Below are 20,989 nucleotides of genomic sequence, written 5' to 3' on the forward strand. Positions count from 1 at the left end.
TGAAGTTCAATTCCAACTTTCACACAATTTTTATTAACTTGCCATCAAGTAAACCACAACCCATATTGAAATATTGAAATGAATGAACTTCTCATTCCTTTGTCATCTGCAATAAAAACCACTGAAAATCATAGAAATATTTATATTCTTAAACATATTTTCTAAAGTACATACACATTATATCACAGGAAGCCTTCTAATAATTATGATGTAATTGGCACTTTCCCTAGGGTCAATTATGGTTCATCATAAAATGGCTCAGGTTTTGGAAAAGCTCTGAACCTGACATCATTGTAAAACATACGTGTTTTCTTTCCTAAACTTCACACAATCCCAGAGACTCCTCCACTTTAACTACTAAACAGACCCCATTGATGTCATATTTTCTAGTACTTAAGACCCACTTGGGTATTCAGCTAAAAATACGGTATTAACAGGCATTTAAGGACCTGGAATTAAGAAAATAAAAAATTATAATCCAACGCAAGTTTTGGACTAGAGCAGCCCACTCCTATCACCTTTGCTCATAAAACAACAAAACATTACAAAAAAAACATTAAATAAGAAGCAAGATAGAGCAATATATTGTCATAAGAACAGAGAAAGAAAAAGAAAAAACATTCGAAGCATTGATAAGATTTTATTATTGTGAAATAAGATAACAGGACAACAATTCAAGACCTGAAATTAAGAAAATATGGAATTATAATCCAATGTTGGCTCCGAATTAGAACAGCCTACTCAGATAACCTTTGGAATATATAACAATAATAGATTCCAACCAAACATAAATCAAGAAGCAACATAGAGAAAACATATCGTCATAAAAACATAGAAAAGAAAAAGAAAAACTTTCTAAGCATTGATAAGATTTTATAATTGTGAAATGAGATAATAGGACAAAAATGAAAATGTTATCAGATCAAACAAGAAAATTGTCAACAGCCCAACTGAATCTTTAACTCTTCTTTTCACCTTCAACTTTCTTCTTAGCTGTAGCCTGTGAGTACAAGAATGTGCCCAATATCGCAATGGCAGATCCAAGCGCATTCAAAGGCCTAACAGGATTCCTGAAAACCAAAACAGTAGCCACAATAACCACCACTCTCTTCATAGTATTTCCTACCGAAAAGGTCAATGGACTGATATCATCAAGAGCCTGGTAAGACGATTGGTTATATAGATGGTAAAAAATTCCAGAAAGCAACACCCATATGTAAAACGTAGATGGTTTGGCAACAGCTTCAATTGCTTTATGATAGCCTGGAATCCATTGAGAACCTTCCACAAATATCGCAACCGGAAACAAATAAAACAATGAGATTATGCTGATCCAACCATACAAATTCAATCCATCCACTTCCTTGAAATTCTGCAAACTTTTCTTAGAAAAAATATTCCTCAAAACAAAACCAACATTACTAATCATAGCACCCCACAGACCACCAAAATTGAAGGAAACTTCAGTGACAGCAGCAAGAGAGCAACCAAAAACAATGGGAAGAATGGAAAGCCAGACCTTTAATGGATAAGTATCCCCAAGAAAGGATAAGAAAATAACAGAGAATACAGGCTCAGCTGATTTGATAACATGTGTGAAAGACACAGCCACCTTGGAAAAAGACACACAAGCTGAAATGTGACCAATTGTGTGAAACAATGCAGGTCCAAGAAGAGCAATAATAAATGGTTTAGTAATTTTTGGGCAAGGTTGCAACTTTAGGGACCATAAAATCAGCATCCAAACAGAGCCAGCAAATAACTGAAAGGAGGCTAAAAGCCAAGGAAAAGGGAAGATGTTCAATACCTTCTTGTTGTAGATATTAAAAACAATGTTTTGAAAGTACCACAAACCAAACACTAGCGCAAGTTTGAGGGTCTTGTTGGGCTTTGTTCTTCCATCTCCTTCCGGGTTTGATTCAGCAGCTGCTGCTTTAGCAATCAAAGATCTGTTTTTTGAAGAAATCCCCAAAAGGTATTCATTTTTGACGCTTGAATCCTGGATCTGAGGAGTGAGCCCAAGTGGGTATCCATGGATTTTGGTAGGAATAAGAAAGGTGGTTTTGTTGAGGAGAGCAGGAGGAGAGTTTAAGTACTCACGGTTTTGAGTCCTAATAAAAAGTGGAGAAGAATTAATGGGGATAGATTTGGCGAAAGTGATAGGAGAGGATGATATTAGATTTAAAGTAAGCATTTGTCCAAACAGGAAGAGAGAGAGAGAGATAGAGATTCTGCAAGTGAAACGCAAAGAGGAGTTGAACAAGAGATCTTTTTTGGGAAATTTCTGGATCTGCCTTCTATACGGGAACGTTTGGTTAGGGTTTTCACATTTTGAAAGTTTTGCTTCGATCTGATGCGATTGTTGAGAAAATTATATTTTATTTGACGAAGTTATATATTAAATAATGGCCCAAAGACTTATTCCCCCCTCAGGTTTGGCAGATGTTTTTTCACCTATTAAATTTTAATAGCTCAAATATTTATTTGTTAACAGTTAAAATTAATAAAATTTATTAAATTTAAAGATAAAAGTATTATTTAATTAATAATATTAAAATAAATAAAAATATTTCTTATTTTTCTGTATTAATTTTACAAATTCACAATTTCTAACAATTTAAATTTTGAAAAATTATATTTTTCACCTAATATTTTATTCTTTTCCATTCCTTTTTAAGTCATTGTTCTTTGGACAACCTCTCATACTGATGTTTCCTCCTATCTCCCAAACGAGAATGAATCGTCAGACAATCAAAGGTTAACTGATGATTTATCAATACAGATTTGTGCGATGCATAAGTCTATACAACAACACACAGATTTGTATGTATGATCTGTGTGGATTAGTAGAACAATTGTGCATCTTCATCTAGTTAATTTGTACGTCAATCAATCCACACAAATCCATGTGTCGCAAAAATCTATATCGACAAATCGTCGATCTACCTCTGGTTGTCAAATGATTTGTCTTTATCCGAGAGACAAGAGGGAGCATTGATATAGGAGGTTGGTTGAAGAATGATCGTCAGAGAAGGAAGAAAAAGAATGAAACTCTAATAGAAAATATAATTTTTCAAAACTTATATTATAGAGAAATTGTGAGTTTGTAAAACTAAAGTGAGAAAATAAAATAAAATATTATTTATTTTAATATTATTAGTTAAATTACATTTTTACCCTTAAATTTAATAAATTTTATTAACTTTAACAGTTGATGAGTAGATATTTGAATTTTCGAAACTTAGTAAATAAGAGTTTCGGAACCGACTAAACCTTAAGTGAGAATAAGTCTTTTGGCATTTAAATAACTGGAATTAATCAAAATAATTAAATTTTGTCAAAGCTAAATGAATTATCCAGAAATAACTTACATATAAATTAACAATAAAATTATATATATGTACTTTTGAATATATAACTAAAATAATTTCTAATCATATGAACTAATTAATTTGAAGTGTTATCATGTGATTGAATGATTTTCAATTAATAATAAAATAATATTCAATCACATAAAGACACATTACCCAATTATATATTGAAAAGTGTATACAAAACATTGCTCATAAATTAATATCAACTTTATCCTCATTTATAACATATCTCAAACATTTTCCTTCAAAATTTTGTTTAAATTTCAGTTAAAAACAAAGAAATTTATGGTACAAATTCATCTTAATTTAAATAAATAAATATTTTATTATATTATTTATTACTTTATTTGAATCATTGAAATTCCGGTTTTAAAATTTCATACCAGTAATAATAGTAGTAAGAGTGATTCCTTCATTTTTTACTCAGATCCTAAAATATATTTTTTTGTCATAGCCAAATTTTGTAATAATATATCCCCATATAATTGGGTGATTTTGAGAGAGATAAAATAACATATAATTATGTGGTGACATATTATCATTTATATATAAATTTATATTTATTATTTATATACATAATTTTATTATATTCATTATTATCTTAATTGTTATCGTTAGTTTGAGTTATAACTTAGAAGTATGAATATTAACTTTGTTTACATTATTTAGGCCAAAAGACTTATTCCCACCTATGGTATAGAGAAATGTCAAATTCCCACCCTCAAACTTTCAAAAATTTAAACACATACCCATAACCAAATTTTTTCTAAAAATTTCAGTTAAGATTAGGGGTAAAATTGTTATTTATCAAAAAATTAAAGTTTCATCACGTGTTCCTCCCCCATATTTAAAAAGTTACATTTTCCCCTATCCAAAGTTTGAAAAGTAACAAAAACCCCATAAAGTTCGTTCCTCTTCTTTCGACACTTATTTGTCCTTCCTTGATCATCGATTGTCCTCCTTTCTCCCCTTATCTCTCCTCCGATCTCTCTCCCTTGCCTCTTTGGTCGTCTTCGACTAAAGAAAAAGACAAAATCATCTTCATCTCTGAGACAAAGACATGTCATCTTCATCTCTCTGATGAAGACGTGTCATCTTCGTCTCTTTGATGAAGACTTGTCGTCTTCATTTCTAACGAAGACCGATCGTCTTTGTTTGAGAGATAAAGATGACACGTTTTCGTCTCGATGAAGATCAATCATCTTCGTCTGAGACGAAGTCGATTTCGCCTTTATATTCGATCAAAGACAATCAGAGATGTAAGGGAGAAAGACTAAAGGAGAGATAAGGGGGGAAGCGAGGACGGTCGATGGCTGGAGAAGGAAAAATCAGTGTTGGAGGAAGAGGAACAAACCCTAGGGGGGTTTTGTCACTTTTCAAACTTTGAATTAGAGGGAAAATATAAGTTTTTAAATATGGAAGAGAAAAATGTAATAAAACTTTAATTTTTTTGATAAATAATGGTTTTATCCCTAATCTTAACTGAATTTTTAATAAAAGTTTGGTTATAGGTAGACGTTTAGGTTTTAAAAAATTGAAAGTAGAATTTTAAGATTTCACTATACCTTGGTTGGGAATAAGTCTTTTAGCCTATTATTTAAACTTAAATATAGTTAAATATATGGAAATCTTTCATTGAATTAAAATGCTAGCAGGAAGAGCCAGTGGCTACCCAAGGTTTTATTTGAGGGGGCCACTTATTATTGTTTATTGATCAATTAGTAAAAACCTTTAAAAAACCACCAAATCTCAAGTAAAAGAAAACATGTAAATTCAATAAAACCAAAAGTGTTTATAACAATCATAATCTATAAAAAATATTTAGAGTTTCATTATCAGAGAAACAATCAAACTATAAGATGTATAACTATAAATCTAATTATAAAAATCAAAACTCGATTATCCAAATTAAAAATCAACACGTTCTTCGTGTACTAATTAAAAAATTAAGTTTGAATGTTATACATTAATATCTAAATATTTGAATATTGATTAAATAGAAATGAAAGCAAATTATAATGGTATATCTGAAATTCTTCAATATAACACGATTTTCCACTTTGGTATGTTCTGAAAACATTCAATAATCTCTTCGTTGTAAACTGTATGAAAACTTGGGTAATTTAATGTATCCAAAATGTTATTTTGAATATAACTTAGATAACTTGTTAAAATCTCGAATGCGCTTTTTATATGAAAATATATATCCAAAATTTTATTTCTTATTTTGAATATACCTTGGGTAATTTGAAGGGACAAAAAAATAATCAACTATAAGACACACAGATATAAACAACTTACATAAATTTAACAATTAGTATTTACATACATATATAAAATTCAATAATTAAATAATAATAAAGACATTAAAAAATGGATATATAAATCACCAACTTAAAAATTTGCTACACAAATTTTATGATGAAAACAATACTTGTGAAATAAAACAATAAAACAATACGAGTCTAGCACTTTCCATTTGAAAATAGGTTTTAAGAAACAAGATTTTAAATTTGGAGAGTAGAAGTGAATTAAGCATTAGAGGGCATAAGGTTTTCGGAAAATGTTTAGACTATTAATGATAATTTAAGAAAAAATGAGGGTTGGTCTATTCTATCCATTTTCCTTTTTTCACTTTTTTCCAATTTTGAGGTAGACAGGACTAGATTAAAATTGAACTGAACTCGAGTTCAGTTTGGTTTGTATATAGTAAAGTTCAAGTTCAAGTTCAAGTTCGAGTTCAAGTTCGAGTTTGAACTCGTAGAAGTCAAACTCAAACCCGGTTTGAATTTGACTCAACTGGTTTCGAATTCGAGATTTTAACTATTTTGTTATTAAAACGACTTTATTTTAATACATATTAGCTGAAACGATGTTGTTTTGTATTAAATTTTTTATTTGACAAATTTGACGAGTAATTCGAGCTCGAGCTTGCATAAGGTTGGCTTATTTTAGGGTTATTCGAATCGAGTTTAAACTTAAACTTGAATTAATTCGATTCGAATCTAATCCTAGAGATAGGCCAAGTCCACCCTCTAGATCCATCCTTAGTAGGAGTTATTAATCTAGCCTCGTTATATTGTCGGTGGTTGTTTTATTATATTCAAGTTATTAAAATCAATTATTTTATTATACATTGAATATTATAATCTTTTTTTATATGATTATTTATTATTAGAAATTTTATTGTATTTTAATTATAAAAATTAAACAAATTAAAACAGAAAAAATCTTAAATTTTATTTTGAAAAGTCCTTAATTTAATAATACCAACTCTAATATATTTTTCTCTTAACTATTTATTTATTTATGTTAATTATATATATATATATATATATATATAGAGAGAGAGAGAGAGAGAGAGAGAGAGAGAGAGAAATAATATTATAATTTTTAAATAATAAAGTGATAACTTTTTAGAAGTATTTGTTACTTTCTAAAACTTTAGCCTTTTAGTCCATACGATAATGTGGGAATCTAATATTAGATCAATATCATATAATAAAGGGATACCTAATAATCATTAATTCCCTACCAGGGACTTAGGGATCATTAAACATATGCAAACTTACATATGACTCTTATAAAATAGCAGAGTCTCTACTCATTTGATAAAATTTTAGAGAGTAAGTGTTATTTAATTAGTAGATTTTTTTGACTTTTTAATAATTTTATAAAAAAATTTAACAGTTTACTGTATAGTTAAGAAAATAGTTTGTTCCCAAATTTAAAAAATAAAAATCTATCATTTTATCCAACTTTAAGTGAGAAATAGTCATTTCACCTATATGTAATTTAAAAATGGCCAAAAGACTTACTCCCACCCAAGTTTTGGTGTACTTCCAAACACCTACCTACAAAGTTGTAAAAACTTAAATATTCATCTATCATTCAATTTTTATTAAATTTTTCAGTTAGTTATAAAAATAAAACTATCATTTTACTATTAATATTAAAATTAATAAAATTATATCTTATTTTCTCCTCTTAGTTTAAAAAATTAATTATTTTTTTCTATGTAAAAGTTTGAAAACTTGTGATTTTTCCCTTAGAGTTTGATTTTTCCAAATTTAATCGGCCTTCTGACCACCTTCCTCTTCCTAGGGAAGACTGGCCAACAACCTTTTCGAAGTGATCATAAGATTTGAAAAAAAATCAAACCCTATGGGAAAAATTACAAGTTTTCAAGCCTTTGGATAAAAAAAAATTATTAGTTTTTTAAACTAAAGAGAGAAAATAAGATATAATTTTATTAATTTTGATATTAATAATAAAATAATAGTTTTACCCTTATAATTAACTGAAAAATTTAATGAAAATTGCATGATAAATGAGTATTTGGATTTTTAAAACCCTGTAGATGGGTGTTGTAAATGCACTAAAACTTGGGTGGGAATGCTTTGGCCTTTAAAAATATATGATTGAAGGTTTGGTTTGATTTAAAAATTGTCAGACTATACCCTTAGATCATGAACTTATTTTCCAAAATTTATCAATCAAAACTTTTTTTTATTTTAATAATTTATTTTTGTCGTGTGAATAGAATTATAATCTCCCAATTTCACTTTCCCTTTGTACCAACAGAGGCGAAGCGAAACCCTGAAGCTGATTTCTTAAATATTCAGATAAATAATTCAGGAAAAGACGTTGAAGCTGCTCAATTGGAGTTGGAGTCCTCGTCAAAGACTACAACAATGGAGTTACAGGGACAAGAATTTTGGCCATTGTCTGGGAAGCCATACTTCCATGTAGTTCTTTCCAAATCAAACCTCAAACCCTCCTATCATTTGGTATTTACTTAAAACTGTCGACTTTGTTTTTGTTTTTGTTTTTTGTGACTTCTCTTAATGTAACAAAATCTTTGTTTTAGACTGTTTCGGCTGAAATCCAGAAGGTGGTACCCTCTCTGGAAATTCCCACTCTTCTTATCTTCAAGGACAATGAATGGCAGATGGTTTACCAGGGACAATCTAAACATAAAAAGTTTGATGGGTGGAAATCCTTCGCCATGGACAACAAGCTAGAGATAGGTGATGCCTGTGTATTTGAACTCCTCGATTACAGTACTCAGGTACTCAAATTCAGAGTCCAAATCCTCAGAGGCAAAATTCCATCTGAATTTTTAGACTACTCAAAAAATGGTTTAAGCAAAGACACGCCTATTATTATTAACTGAGGTCACCTACTTAATGGTTGGGTTTTTACTTGTTTGATATTACTGTCCTGAAACTGTGGTTTAGATACTCTGTAATGTAGTATAACTTGTTGTTGATGATGTGCTGTACTGTGTTGGGTTCTAGTGTTAGTCTCTTGTTTGCAATTTTCCTATTCATTATGATGTTATGAACTTCTGATGTGTGTAAACTTATATGTATTGAAAAGATGTATATCTTAACTTGGTTAAATAATCTCTCCATATTGCAGATTGTCTTTTGTTATTTAGATATTGAGCAAATAGTTTATGCAGTGGATAATTTGAGTAGGGGCTCTAGTTTATGCAATTTATATAGTGCATTTTCTATTGCTGTTGATTTGAAATTAAGTTAGGTACAAAGTTTGGCGTTATGTGTATAAGCTAAGAAAATTGTGTCCAATTTTGGTTCCTTTCAAACCTGTAATAGGCAGGCCTGGTCCTCAGGAAAAGTGCAAAACTGGAAAGAAGGCCTAACAAGGAAATGCATGCCCACCATATAAATGTCTTCAGATAGCATTGCCTTCCCATGCACACTGATGCTTCGTGCAACAAGCTTTCCTGTATTGAACTTCCTGCATTGTCATCATACACTAGAGCAGCAAGAAGTCCGTAAAGGATTGATCCAATGGGAATGTTGGTGATGAGGATGTTGTGGTTGATGCTGGCACTGTTTGCTCCAAACAGCTCTGATGTGATTGATACAGCTGCGGAAAATGTGAATCCAGAGCTTAGTCCTATCAGGCCTGTTGAAGTGTGCAATATGACCTCACTGCCTGATGCAATTAGCAAAAAGAAAGCAATAGGTGTTGCCAGAACTGAAACTGCTAGCCAACCTGTTCTTGTGAAATCCAGCTTGCTGCATTGATAAGACTTTCAAGCTTCAGATTGTTGTGTTTTGGTAACGAGCTTCAGATTGTTGTTGTGTGTCAAAAAATGTGTAAGAGCAACTTGAATAGTCAAAGCCTTACAGAACATGAATTCTAATGATGTCCTCTATGATGAGCCAATAGACTATGGACTATTTTCTGGGTATCAGAAAAGAAAAAGAAACTTAGAGTGTAGACTATATTTTTTCAAATGCCTGGAAATTCTTCAGGAAAATCATTTCCTCTGTTAAAATCTAATGGTTGAGAACAACATGCCCATTGGATCAGCTTACAAATTTTGTGAGGATTATAAAGAAAGTTTGTTTAAGAATAACTTGAAATGTCATTGCATATTATATTCTAACAAGAGTGTTCATGAACAACTGCAAGAGTAAATTGAGTATCTTTGCAGAATGAGTGGAATTTTTGCAGGATTTTGTAGTTCTGTTTTATTAGTAAAGTCTGAAGACAGCAAATTAAAGTTCATTAATTTCAAATCAGATTTTTAACATGCTATATGATTTTGTGAAAGTAATTACGTACTTGTGCAGGAAATCAGGTGCAGCTGAGAGCAAACGACCAAAGAATGAGCATGTGGAATAGACTGTAATGAGAGAGCTCAGCTGGGAATAATATCCAAGTGACTGTGCAATCTGCCCTAAATTATTACTGTAGACCAGCCCAATTGTCCCACCACAAAAGTATGCTACATAGTAAAGCCAGAAATCCCATTTACGCACTAGCAATCTTGCTGGGTGCTCTTCACCCAGCAATATTAACCTGTCCTTCTCTACCACTTTATCAAAATATTGTTCTTTCTCTGTTGCACCGCAAGAGCCAAAAATATTTAAGGCATTACTTTGCTCACTTCCAATGAGCTCCTGAAGGTTATCAGTGTCAACCAAATTGAAGCTTGAGCAATCAAAGTGGAAGCTTCTGGGAATGCTTCTACAAGCCCAGTTTTTAGCATAGACAATGGTAGGTAAACACATCGGTAGGAATAGAAGAAATAAAGCCCTCACAAAGAGAACACGTGCTGTTGATGCTTCAGAGGTTAGTGTATTTAGTAGTAAAAGATATAGACCAGTTGTAATAGCTAGAACATTGAGAATGAGAAAGATGGAGGGCTCATGAGCAACAGTATCATTAGAGGGTTGCTGCAAGGGAGGTTGGCAGAGGATTGGAATGAGTGCTAAACTGGTTGTGAAGAGAGGAACAAGGGCATTCAAGAGGAGATAAATGGTGTTTTCTTCAGGGTTTATTGCTTTGGCAATGAGAGTGTAAAGAGCAGCACTTAAACCATTGTAACTGATAGTGAGTGACAATGCAAGTGGCCTGTTGGTTGGAAAATTTCTGATGCATAAAACAAAACATACCGTGTTGAACCAGCAAATGCTACACCCTGACAGCAGGCATAGTAGAAACACCTGCCAAATATTCAACTTGTTAACAAGAGTAATTAAGAAAAAGTGCTTGTTATTACTTCCTTTTGCTAAGATAGGCTATATGTGCTTATGCGTCTCTGAGGGGCTAGGTTTTCATTATCATGGAAACTCTTCAACCCATATAGATTACACTAGAGAACGCATGATATGTTGTTAGTAAAGCTACACCCCACAGATTAGTAGAAAGTTTTGTATTTAAAATCATTGCAATCACCTTATAGACTGAAGTTTATTCTTTCTTTCTGCTAGTTCATTTTGTTATGGAGCGTATGATGCATTTCTTTGATCTATTGTCCTTTTTTTTTTGCACAAAAATTATTGAATTCTATAGGTATTCACCACTTCTATCACTTCTTGGAATTTCTATTTTCTTTTGCTTATGATTTTCTACTAACACTTTAAAGGTTTTAAACATATCAAAAGCTTGATCTTTAGTTCTCATTAGATAGACATAAGTGTGTCTAGTATTGTCATATATAAATGTGATGAAAAAAGAGAAGACAGATTAGCTCACAAATGTCTATGTATAGTATCTAGAGTACAAGAATTTCTGTTTACCTTTGGAAAATGTTTTCCAGTCATTTTAGCTTAATTATAAGCAAATTTCACATCTTTTACTAGGTATTCTACATTAAATATAATCATGCTTGCTCATGAACTTTAAAGTTTTACAATTATATGAGCTAACCCACCATGCCATAAATGAGAAGATAAAACAAACATATAAGCTTAGTCTTAATAGTTTGTGTCAACGGATTGTGTTCGTATTATGTTAGTTTGAGCTTTATATTAGAGACTTTCAACTCTAACTTGACTTGAAGTTAGAATTATAACGAAATTTTTAAATACTAAAAGTTGATCCGATCTGACCCAAATTACCTGAAATTATCTATTGTTTTCGCTTTCCAAAGTGTTTTTGTTGTTTTAATTTCTTTATCGAATTATCTCAATCTACTATTATACAACACACAATATAACATTTTATCTTATTAACAAATGGTTTAAGAATTTATATACTAAAATTTTTAAAACAAGTCTATAATTTGATTAATCAAATCAAATTTTTACTGTTTAATAATAAAATAAAATATTTAAATAAAAATAAACAATAATACGATTAATTATAATTATATAAAAATACAATTTATGCAATCTATAAAGATTTTAACAACTGTTGATATTGTCTTTTAACATTTTCATAATTTATCCCTAATAAATTTTATTGAAGTAACATTTCTTTAAACCATTCAAATTTATTTGGATCGTATCGATTACTTTCGTATGAATCGTAATATTACCCAATTTAATTTCGAATTATATCGAATTGATCTAAAATAAATTTTGTATAAAAAGAACTCAACCCTATTCTAACATTTTTCATGTTATATTGTATCAAATTAACGGATCGTGTTAAAAATTGTCAGCTCTACATAAGCTGAATCATAAGATTTTATTAATAAAAACTTTAATTCCATTTTCACATAAAATGCTCGTTGAAATGAGATTCTTTTTAATATTCGGAACATATAAAAGATTTATTAAGACCAACTTCTTTCCATAAGTAAATTGTAATTTATTATTCCTTCGCCAATGACATTTGTAGTGTCATTAATTCCTATCGCACTTTTTCACCAGCTTCTTCCTAGTCCTTGAATATCATAACAAACATGAATTGTTGCTTCGGAATCATACCACCAATCAACAAAATTATTTGTTGTTACCATGTGAAGTTCGGATATCATGATGACAATCAACTCAGTCGGCCCCTATTCAACCATGTTAGCCCTGTTGGTGTAATTTTCCGTTTTTCCTTTTTTAAAAAAATTGCATTCCTTTTTGAAATGCCCTTCCTTTCCACAAAAATGTTTCCACAAGTAACAAGAATTGTGTTTCTTAAAGATGGAAGAGGTTTCTGCGTCTAAATGTTTTCGCTTCTTTCCATTATATTTTTTATTTTACTTATACTAGTTTCTATAACCTTTACTTTATTTGAACCAAACTTCATATTGAAATTATTTTTACGAATGCGAGTTTCTTCCTCTATTTGTATGTGTTTTAGAAGCTGATTAATAGTTAGATTCGTCGGATTTGGTGCTTTATAACCAATCTTCACAACAATATAAACCCGTGAAAGGTTATTAAATATTCTTAGGTTAGTAAAACTACGATGAAGGAAATAATATGTATATTGATCGTATAGATCCTGTGAGCATAATGATGGCCAATCTAAAAGCATTCGAAGTCTAAACATTATCTTGACCGTGAAAGGTTATTAAATATTCTTAGGTTAGTAAAACTACGATGAAGGAAATAATATGTATATTGATCGTATAGATCCTGTGAGCATAATGATGACCAATCTAAAAGCATTCGAAGTCTAAACATTATCTTGACCTAGAACACATATAATATGGTAAAACTATTATAATGTTAAATGATCATATCAAAAGGCAGAGACAAATTAAGGTTGTTGGTGTTGACCTAATGTAACAAATGGTTGCATATTGACAACATGTCCATTGGACTAGACTGCAAGAGGATCCTACATGAATGGTAACCCTAGTATCTGTAGAATATATCCTCTAATGGATGACCTTGCATGTGAACCTTAGATATAAGATCATTAAAACATTTTGTACACTAATTGACCTAGTTTTACACTATCAAATGTAGTCTTTTTTGTAAGTCTATCAGAATAATAGTGATTGCCTATGTCAAGAAAAGTAATGAGACTATGATGGATCAACAAAGAATTCAACACTCCTAGGTATGAGAGTAGATTTCTCAATGCACCGTTTGTTTATAACAATATACTAAAATTTATGATCACAATGGGAATAAATTGGTGTTTGATCCAATGTTAATGCAGTTGTTGCTTGACTAATCAAACATTTATATTGAGGATAACTTGAGATAGACACTACCTTTGTATCTTAAGCTTAATAAGAATGCACGATAATTGTACATATTTCACTCCCTATACTGTATTTGGCTAAAGTAAGATGGGTCTACCTCTAGAATAGCGTCTCAAACCTATTAGCCTTGACATGGGGTGTGTGCACGGGCTATGGTAAAACTGTGCCTTGGGTGAGGCATCAAAGACACGATTTTGTGGGTTACCGATGATAAGCATGGGCATAAGTTGTGGGCCTAGCATGCGAATATAGTTGATAATATGCACGGGTGGCAGTGCACGTGGTCGGGTTTAATAAAAATGGTTAACATTAGTCTTTCGTTGATTTTTTATTGATTAGGTAACTATGCGGTCTTGTTTAAGGCAACTCATGGTTCGTGAATAAATGGTTAATCAATTGTAGATTAATCAAAAATCTATTCACTGGCAACACGATAGGGAACTTATGGGTCATACACAAGAGATAGTTGATAGATATTATTAAAAGGTCATAAATTAATTACATATAAAGTGAATCATACATGAACATCAAGATTTAGAGCTCTTTTAATGAGTAAATATGGATCTAATTATATCATGATGGATTCCTTACTCATTGTTGGACCCAAATATATAAAATTAATACATTATGGGCCAAACAATAATAATTCAATTGTTTAAAGTTGGATTGTAATTATTAGAAGATGGACTAGGGTTTAAATGCATATAGAGTGAATCACCTAGGGGTATTTCACTACTGGTGAATTTAAATTTGTAATAATGTATCTTAATATTTAAGAATATATAGTAAAGATATTAATAGACCTAATTGATACATGTTAAACCATTAGGTCAAGAGTGCAATTAAACTAACCCATGTAGTGGACTATATAAACAAGGGATTAGGGTTATGATTTTTCTTATATAAAAAGACATTTATCTTAAGCTTGGTGACTTCAAGCCACCTTAGCCGTCCACCATAAATTTAAGAGAGAAAATTTTTCTCATGCTTTCTGAAAAAACACATTCACACAAATTTAAGTGATCTAATAATCACCTAACCCCCAAACACCTTTTCACACATTCATGTGTTCATGGTTGCCTCTACATGAATGAGTAGAGGCCCAAATACATTGTATGGAGGTGTGGAAGAATTCAAGACAAATTCAGGGTGGATCCCAATTCAAATGAGCTTTCAAATGCAGGTTTGTATTCTAAAACCCTTTTGTTATATGTATAACAACCCTTAGGTCCTATAGGGGGTGTTTTGTGATCAAAATTTTCATGGTATTTTTGGTTTTCACTATCATCTTGATAGATTAGAGATCACTAAATACCAACAAGATCTTCATATTCAATTCATCGATTTGATTCATTATGGTACCATAATAGATTCCAAAAACTTCATGCAAGTGAAATGATGTGTTTCTTGTTTCTCTGTTGTATAATTCACCTTTAGAGCATGCTAAATATCCCTAGGAGACTCTATATAACATTATAGGTCACATAAACAATCTAAAAGATAATTTATATTGTGTCCTTTATAGTGTACATCATCTTTTTGTCTCATTTTATGCGCATCCTTTATTTCATCTAAATATTCTAATATTGGTTAAGGCAATGGTGGTTGCTCCAAGACATTGTAAACCGCCAACTCTATTAAAAGAACTTCATCTAGTCCTTCCAGCACATGAAATTAGAACCATCTATCAATTTTATGTATATCACCCAATCACATAATGACATATCATCTGTGTATCTAATTGTGTATTCAAAAGTGTATATATATAGTTTTATTATACTTTTAAACAGTTAACTGGTCTAACCACTTGTTAAATGGTTCGACTGTCGGTTGGACTAGAGCCCTTCTCCAGTAGATTAACATCTGGTTTGATTTCAAAAATATTAGTTTCAGGATATATAGTTCAAATTCACTTCAATGATATAACAAAGTTATGAAAATCTATAGTCAACATTCACTAAACATTTCTTAGAGAATTTTGGTAGAAAATAGGATTCAAGTGAAGGAAGTAATATAGATACAAAAGTACCAAACTAAGAGCAATATTTCAAGTATTACAAGTGAAATGATTATTTACTTGTCCATCATTTGTATAGGAATAAAAGACACATTTATTAGCACCTATTATAAATAGGGAAATTAATTAATTTGCCCAAACATGAAGGGTTAAAAAGAATTTGCCTAAACTTTTTGAATGTAAATGAAAATGTCCTATTTCACTATGAAGACAAAATTGCCCTTTTTTAAAAAACGATTCCTTCCCAGCCACATGAAAACATGTATTTAGGTGCACGATTTCGCAGACACATTAGCTTATTTTTTTAAGCGAATTCGATGACTTTTCTGATGACAAAAATGAATGAAAAGGTTAGTAAAACAATCATTATCATTTTTCTATGCATTTTAGTGTAAAATTTAACTGATTGGATGTGGTATTTGGGTGTTTAGACTTAGGGCTTTGATTTGAAACATTTGATGAAATGTTTGACTTGTTGGTGTTTTAACTTAATTTTCTTAAGGCTTTTGTGTTAGATTAGGTGTAGAGTTGATTATTGATGAAATGGGATTTGAGAAACAAAGTTTGGGAAATGAAATCTCACTATATGAATTCGATTGTCACCACACGAAGTTTTTGTTCACCACATGAATTTGTGTGGTGAGATTTCTTGGAGACAGGGAGGTATTGTGCATTTTTCAAACTTTTTGGACCACACAAATTCATGTGGTTAGGGGCCAAAGTGTGAGTTTTTAAATAACGAATCGTGTGGTGGGGTAAAATTGTAAATTTGTAAAATAGGTTGACACACAAATTCATGTGGTGGAGGCAAATTGTGATTTTTTAAAGTTTTCCAACAACATGAATTAGCATGATGGGGTAGGGGGTAAAATGATATTTTTAAATTATGGGTGTTTTTTGATATTTTTCACTTGAGGGGCCAAATAAAAATTTTTCATTTTAAGGTCTTTTGACATGTAGAATTCGAATTCATAGTTCGATTTTTTGAATAATGCATCTATCTTGAAAATTTGCTTATTTTTTATATAAAATTGATATAATTGTAATTTAATTTGTTTTAAAGAGAGCTCAACAAAAAAGAAAAAAGGATGATGGAAAGGGTGAAATGAGATTACTTATTGAAAAACACTTCAAGGCTCAAGTTACTACTCATAGGTATAGAGATGTGGGAGCTATGATTGCGAAAATATTGATAGAAAGACAATTAAAAATGTTTAGGCATATTTGTTTTGGGCACTTCCTCTACCTTAATGATAACTAATTCAATGGAGTGTTGGTACACTCCTTCATCCTAAAAGAGGTAAACAGGGCAAACTCGAGTAATGAGTTATGGTTTAGAGTTAATGAGGTTGACGTCAGGTTTAGCCCGTACAAGTTTCCCATTATGACAAGCCTTCGATTCAGTTGATTGTTGGATATTGACATGTATCTTCCGTTAAAGGCCACAGAGAGGATCCAACATACATATTTCCATGTGCATAAGTTAGTTATGTATGTTAAGCTGACTCACATTTTCCAACAAAGGCCTTGGAGGAAGAACAACACTGATGCAATAAAGTTTGCCCTATTGTATTATCTTCATATAAGATTATTAGATAGTGATTTGATGAAAATAATCCCCCAAAAGATATTACAATTGGTTAATTATCTTGATGGATTCAATGTACACTCATGGTGACAGATGACGTATTGATCGATTTGTCACAATATCATTATAAAGTCTGACTTTGTAAAAAAGAAAAAAAAACCTTATGAAGCAATCGGTATCATGGGGTTTTCGCTAACTTTTCAGGTAATTGTATCATTTATTAATTAAAAAGTTGTGATTAAAATAGAAACGATTTACTATGATTGTAATTTTTTAGAGTAACACATTTACGTTGAAATTTTAGTTTTTGATATACAAAACGGTAGACATATTACATCAATTGGTGGAAATCACGCCAGTTTCAAGATCTATACATATGTTGAGGTGGCACACAAAAAACATCTTAGGATGTGATGTTATCCCAACTATCTTCACTGAAGATGTAGTAAGTAATAATTTGTTATTGCTTAAAATATGAATAAGGTATAATAAAGTATACTTAAACAAATGTTAATTTCTCGTTAGTTTTAACTCCAATTGAGAAAACCGCAAACTAGTTTGATGACATCGTTTGATACACCATAATGTCGAATAGACAGTCTTCTTTATTGACATCCTCCTTATTCTTGTCAAGAGAAGCATAATCTACTCCTCTTGACGTTACTTCTCCGGTTGTTGCTTCAACTCATATTGAGACTCTTGTTCAGCCCACTGTCATCAAGCCTAGTCTTGTCAACGCCTTTGTTATGACCTTTGCCATTAAGCATATATCACTAGAGTCCTCTGTAGTGCCTTTTGCCACCAAGCGCACATCATACAATCCCCACATCACTGGACATGATTTCTCCCTGTGTTATTTTGATGTTGCATTGGCTCGATGGGGCAATCTTATCTTGGATCGGATGACTCATATAAAAGATAGGATGACACGTATAAAGGACACACTGACTCATCTCCGTCCGAAATAGCAAACTCTGGGTAAAAATAGAGCTTGGCGCGGTTATTGCGCTAAATCATTTTTATGTTTTTTAAAATAGAAAATCCTATGAATAATAGAGAAACTCCATGAAAGAAAGATTAATGATTCAGATTATCACTTATATTGTCATGCAGGTAAAAAAGTTAATAAAATATTTATTAGACACTTTAATTTAATATGCAAACATGTAACCCTACCATAATTATATATATTGTTACAGTTTCCTTATGATGATGATGACAGACAGTTGAGGGGGGTTCCATATTCACATCTCCACCTAGAGCATATTTTCTATTATCTCCAATATATTTTATTACATTGTCATCTCTTTCTATCCATTCTCCCCCCTTCTCCCCCCCGCCCCATGGTATCTAATTGAAGTATATCCCTTCATTTAAATCAATCCACAATGACGTATGAAAGTATATAAATATAATCAATATAAATAATATGACCAAAAATACTATTTAAAGATTTGTGTTACATTACTTTAATAAGTTTTTATTTCTGTTGTATGATTACATCTATTCTATAATTCTACTACATATTGTAGTTGTTAATATACTCTAAATAAATTGATACTAATTTTAGAAAATATCACTTTACCTCTATATCATCAAATATCATTTTACTCTAAAATATTATTTAATATCTCTAACATTCTTCATTGTAAAATATCATTTCACTTCTTACTATTATAATCACAAAATATCTCCTATAATTTTCTATCATTTTAATTTTTGGACATAATTCTAAAATTCCTGAACCGGGACGTGACGGCTGACGACAACGTTAGGGAGTCCAGAGACGTCGGCGGGGGCCTCGGGAAGAGTTATATTTTCTGTTTAACGGCCTGCCCACCCTGGAAACGTCTCAGCTGGAGGTAAGGTCCAGCAGCCGGAAGAGCACCGCACGTCGCGTGGTGTCTGGTGCGCCCTCGACGACCCTTGAAAATCCGGAGGACCGAGTGTCGTCCACGCCCGGTCATACTCATAACCGCATCAGGTCTCCAAGGTGAACAACCTCTGGTCGATGGAACAATGTAGGCAAGGGAAGTCAGCAAAATGGATCTGTAACTTCGGGAAAAGGATTGACTCTGAGGGCTGGGCACGGGGGTCCCAGTCCCGAACCCGTCGGCTGTCGGTGGACTGCTCGAGCTGCTCCCGCGGTATAAATATCTTGATATCACAAACTCTTTTACTATCGCTCGAAATTACGATTACAAACTTTTTTCTCTCTCGGATAATGAGTAAAATGGTATATATTAAAAGATAAAGTAATAGTTATGATTTATATAAAATAAAGGAAGGGTAGTTTTAGTATTTTTTTAGATATTTAGGGTATTTTTATTTAATTCCTTTAAAATCTGAGTATTTTTGTTTAAACTATAAAATTATGGATAAATTTTTTTATAACTCATGAAATATCCCTTATGAATAACTACAATGGTTAATCAAAAGATACCACGACAATTTGATTGTGAATAATCACGTATAAATGAATGAACACACAACATTTATTCATTAATGGGCATGACCTTTGGCTTTAGACACAACTTTTAACCTATAAATAATTACATAAATTTAAATGGATCGTTAAATAATTGTTTAACACATGTCAAAATAATAAGTTCATTAATTTAATGCTACTGGGTGATGTCTCTCTCAAATAATGTTTAATTCGTGTAGTTTACTTCACTCATTATTGATTGCTTTATTGACTGCATCTTAATCTTTTTGGAAAGCACTAACAAAAGAAACCCATATAATAAGAGAATTCTATTGCCTTTCCCTTTCAAGCTAGAAGTAACGTATTGAAAATTCAATGGCTACTGGCAATCCTCAACACCAAACTTTATCAACTGCGGACATTTCTTCTTCTCTTACCTTACCAATTACTAACTAAATATGATTGCTTAACGAAAAGAAAATTTAACCATCTTTATTCAAATGTGCAAAGAAACAAGTTTCAAGGAAAAATCAACTTCTCCTAGGAAGAATAATAATTGCATATTTCCCCCATATTATCATAAACAACGATTTACACACAATTGTTACAATTTCATTAGGTTTTTACTCTTTAAATTAACGGATTTAGTGTGAAATGTTAAAAATATTTGTCAAATGATGGAAATACTAAAGGAGATAGAAAACTAACCAGAGTATAAGGCAAATGGATGAGTTTTTGTATGAGTAACCATTGAAGACCATAACCAAAGAGTCCCATGAAACTGGACATCAACAGAAGACCCCACAAAGGAAAATAGAGGAGTAAGACACCAGAACACCAACCAAAAGCCTTTCCCAAGTCTGAAGCTACGGACAAATAGTTGAGTTGAAGTTGAGAAATCCCAAGAACCAATTTGAGTGTCGAAGAATAAGATGAGAAATCGAAATTTGTGCCTGTAAATGCTTGTATCCATGTTGTTGCTATCAGGATCACCCATTTTCTTGATTCTCCTACCATTTTGGTTTAGATTTTCAGATAATGTAAGGAAAAGAACCAGAGAATTTGTGTCATAAAGCAACAAGAGTTGATTTCGTTGGGTTTGGCCACCAGACAGACAACCACTATTGTTGGCTTTTTTATATGATAAAATGATGATGAGCCC

General features: G+C 31.5%; 3 protein-coding genes across 5 annotated transcripts; 1 reads left to right on the forward strand and 2 right to left on the reverse strand.

Annotated features, from left to right (window-relative positions):
• Positions 1-620: 620 nt before the first annotated feature.
• Positions 621-6,747, reverse strand: LOC123209563 (xylulose 5-phosphate/phosphate translocator, chloroplastic). Of its 2 annotated transcripts, none has more exons than XM_044627662.1 (2): positions 6,717-6,747; positions 621-2,222 (listed from the first exon to the last, which is right to left on the reverse strand). In XM_044627662.1, the coding sequence occupies exon 2, from the start codon at positions 2,192-2,194 to the stop codon at positions 959-961; it is 1,236 nt and encodes a 411-aa protein (XP_044483597.1). In that variant the 5' UTR covers positions 2,195-2,222; positions 6,717-6,747; the 3' UTR covers positions 621-958. The 2 variants fall into 2 exon arrangements, with proteins under 2 accessions (XP_044483597.1, XP_044483596.1); XM_044627661.1 differs by having other exon boundaries at positions 621-2,223; positions 6,734-6,746.
• A 1,116-nt stretch (positions 6,748-7,863) lies between these two features.
• Positions 7,864-10,263, forward strand: LOC123209346 (B3 domain-containing protein Os04g0386900-like). 2 transcript variants are annotated; one of them, XM_044627345.1, is made up of 3 exons: positions 7,864-8,164; positions 8,245-8,445; positions 9,986-10,263. In XM_044627345.1, exons 1-3 carry the CDS (start codon positions 8,069-8,071, stop codon positions 10,001-10,003), a joined length of 315 nt encoding a protein of 104 aa, XP_044483280.1. In that variant the 5' UTR covers positions 7,864-8,068; the 3' UTR covers positions 10,004-10,263. The 2 variants fall into 2 exon arrangements, with proteins under 2 accessions (XP_044483280.1, XP_044483279.1); XM_044627344.1 differs by lacking the exon at positions 9,986-10,263 and having other exon boundaries at positions 7,866-8,164; positions 8,245-8,779.
• Positions 8,866-20,989, reverse strand: LOC123209345 (protein NUCLEAR FUSION DEFECTIVE 4-like). The gene is made up of 3 exons (XM_044627343.1): positions 20,536-20,989; positions 9,978-10,861; positions 8,866-9,424 (listed from the first exon to the last, which is right to left on the reverse strand). Exons 1-3 carry the CDS (start codon positions 20,842-20,844, stop codon positions 8,950-8,952), a joined length of 1,668 nt encoding a protein of 555 aa, XP_044483278.1. The 5' UTR covers positions 20,845-20,989; the 3' UTR covers positions 8,866-8,949.

The sequence above is a fragment of the Mangifera indica genome, chromosome 2, assembly GCF_011075055.1.
Source record: "Mangifera indica cultivar Alphonso chromosome 2, CATAS_Mindica_2.1, whole genome shotgun sequence".
In the NCBI taxonomy this organism is placed as follows: Eukaryota; Viridiplantae; Streptophyta; class Magnoliopsida; order Sapindales; family Anacardiaceae; genus Mangifera; species Mangifera indica.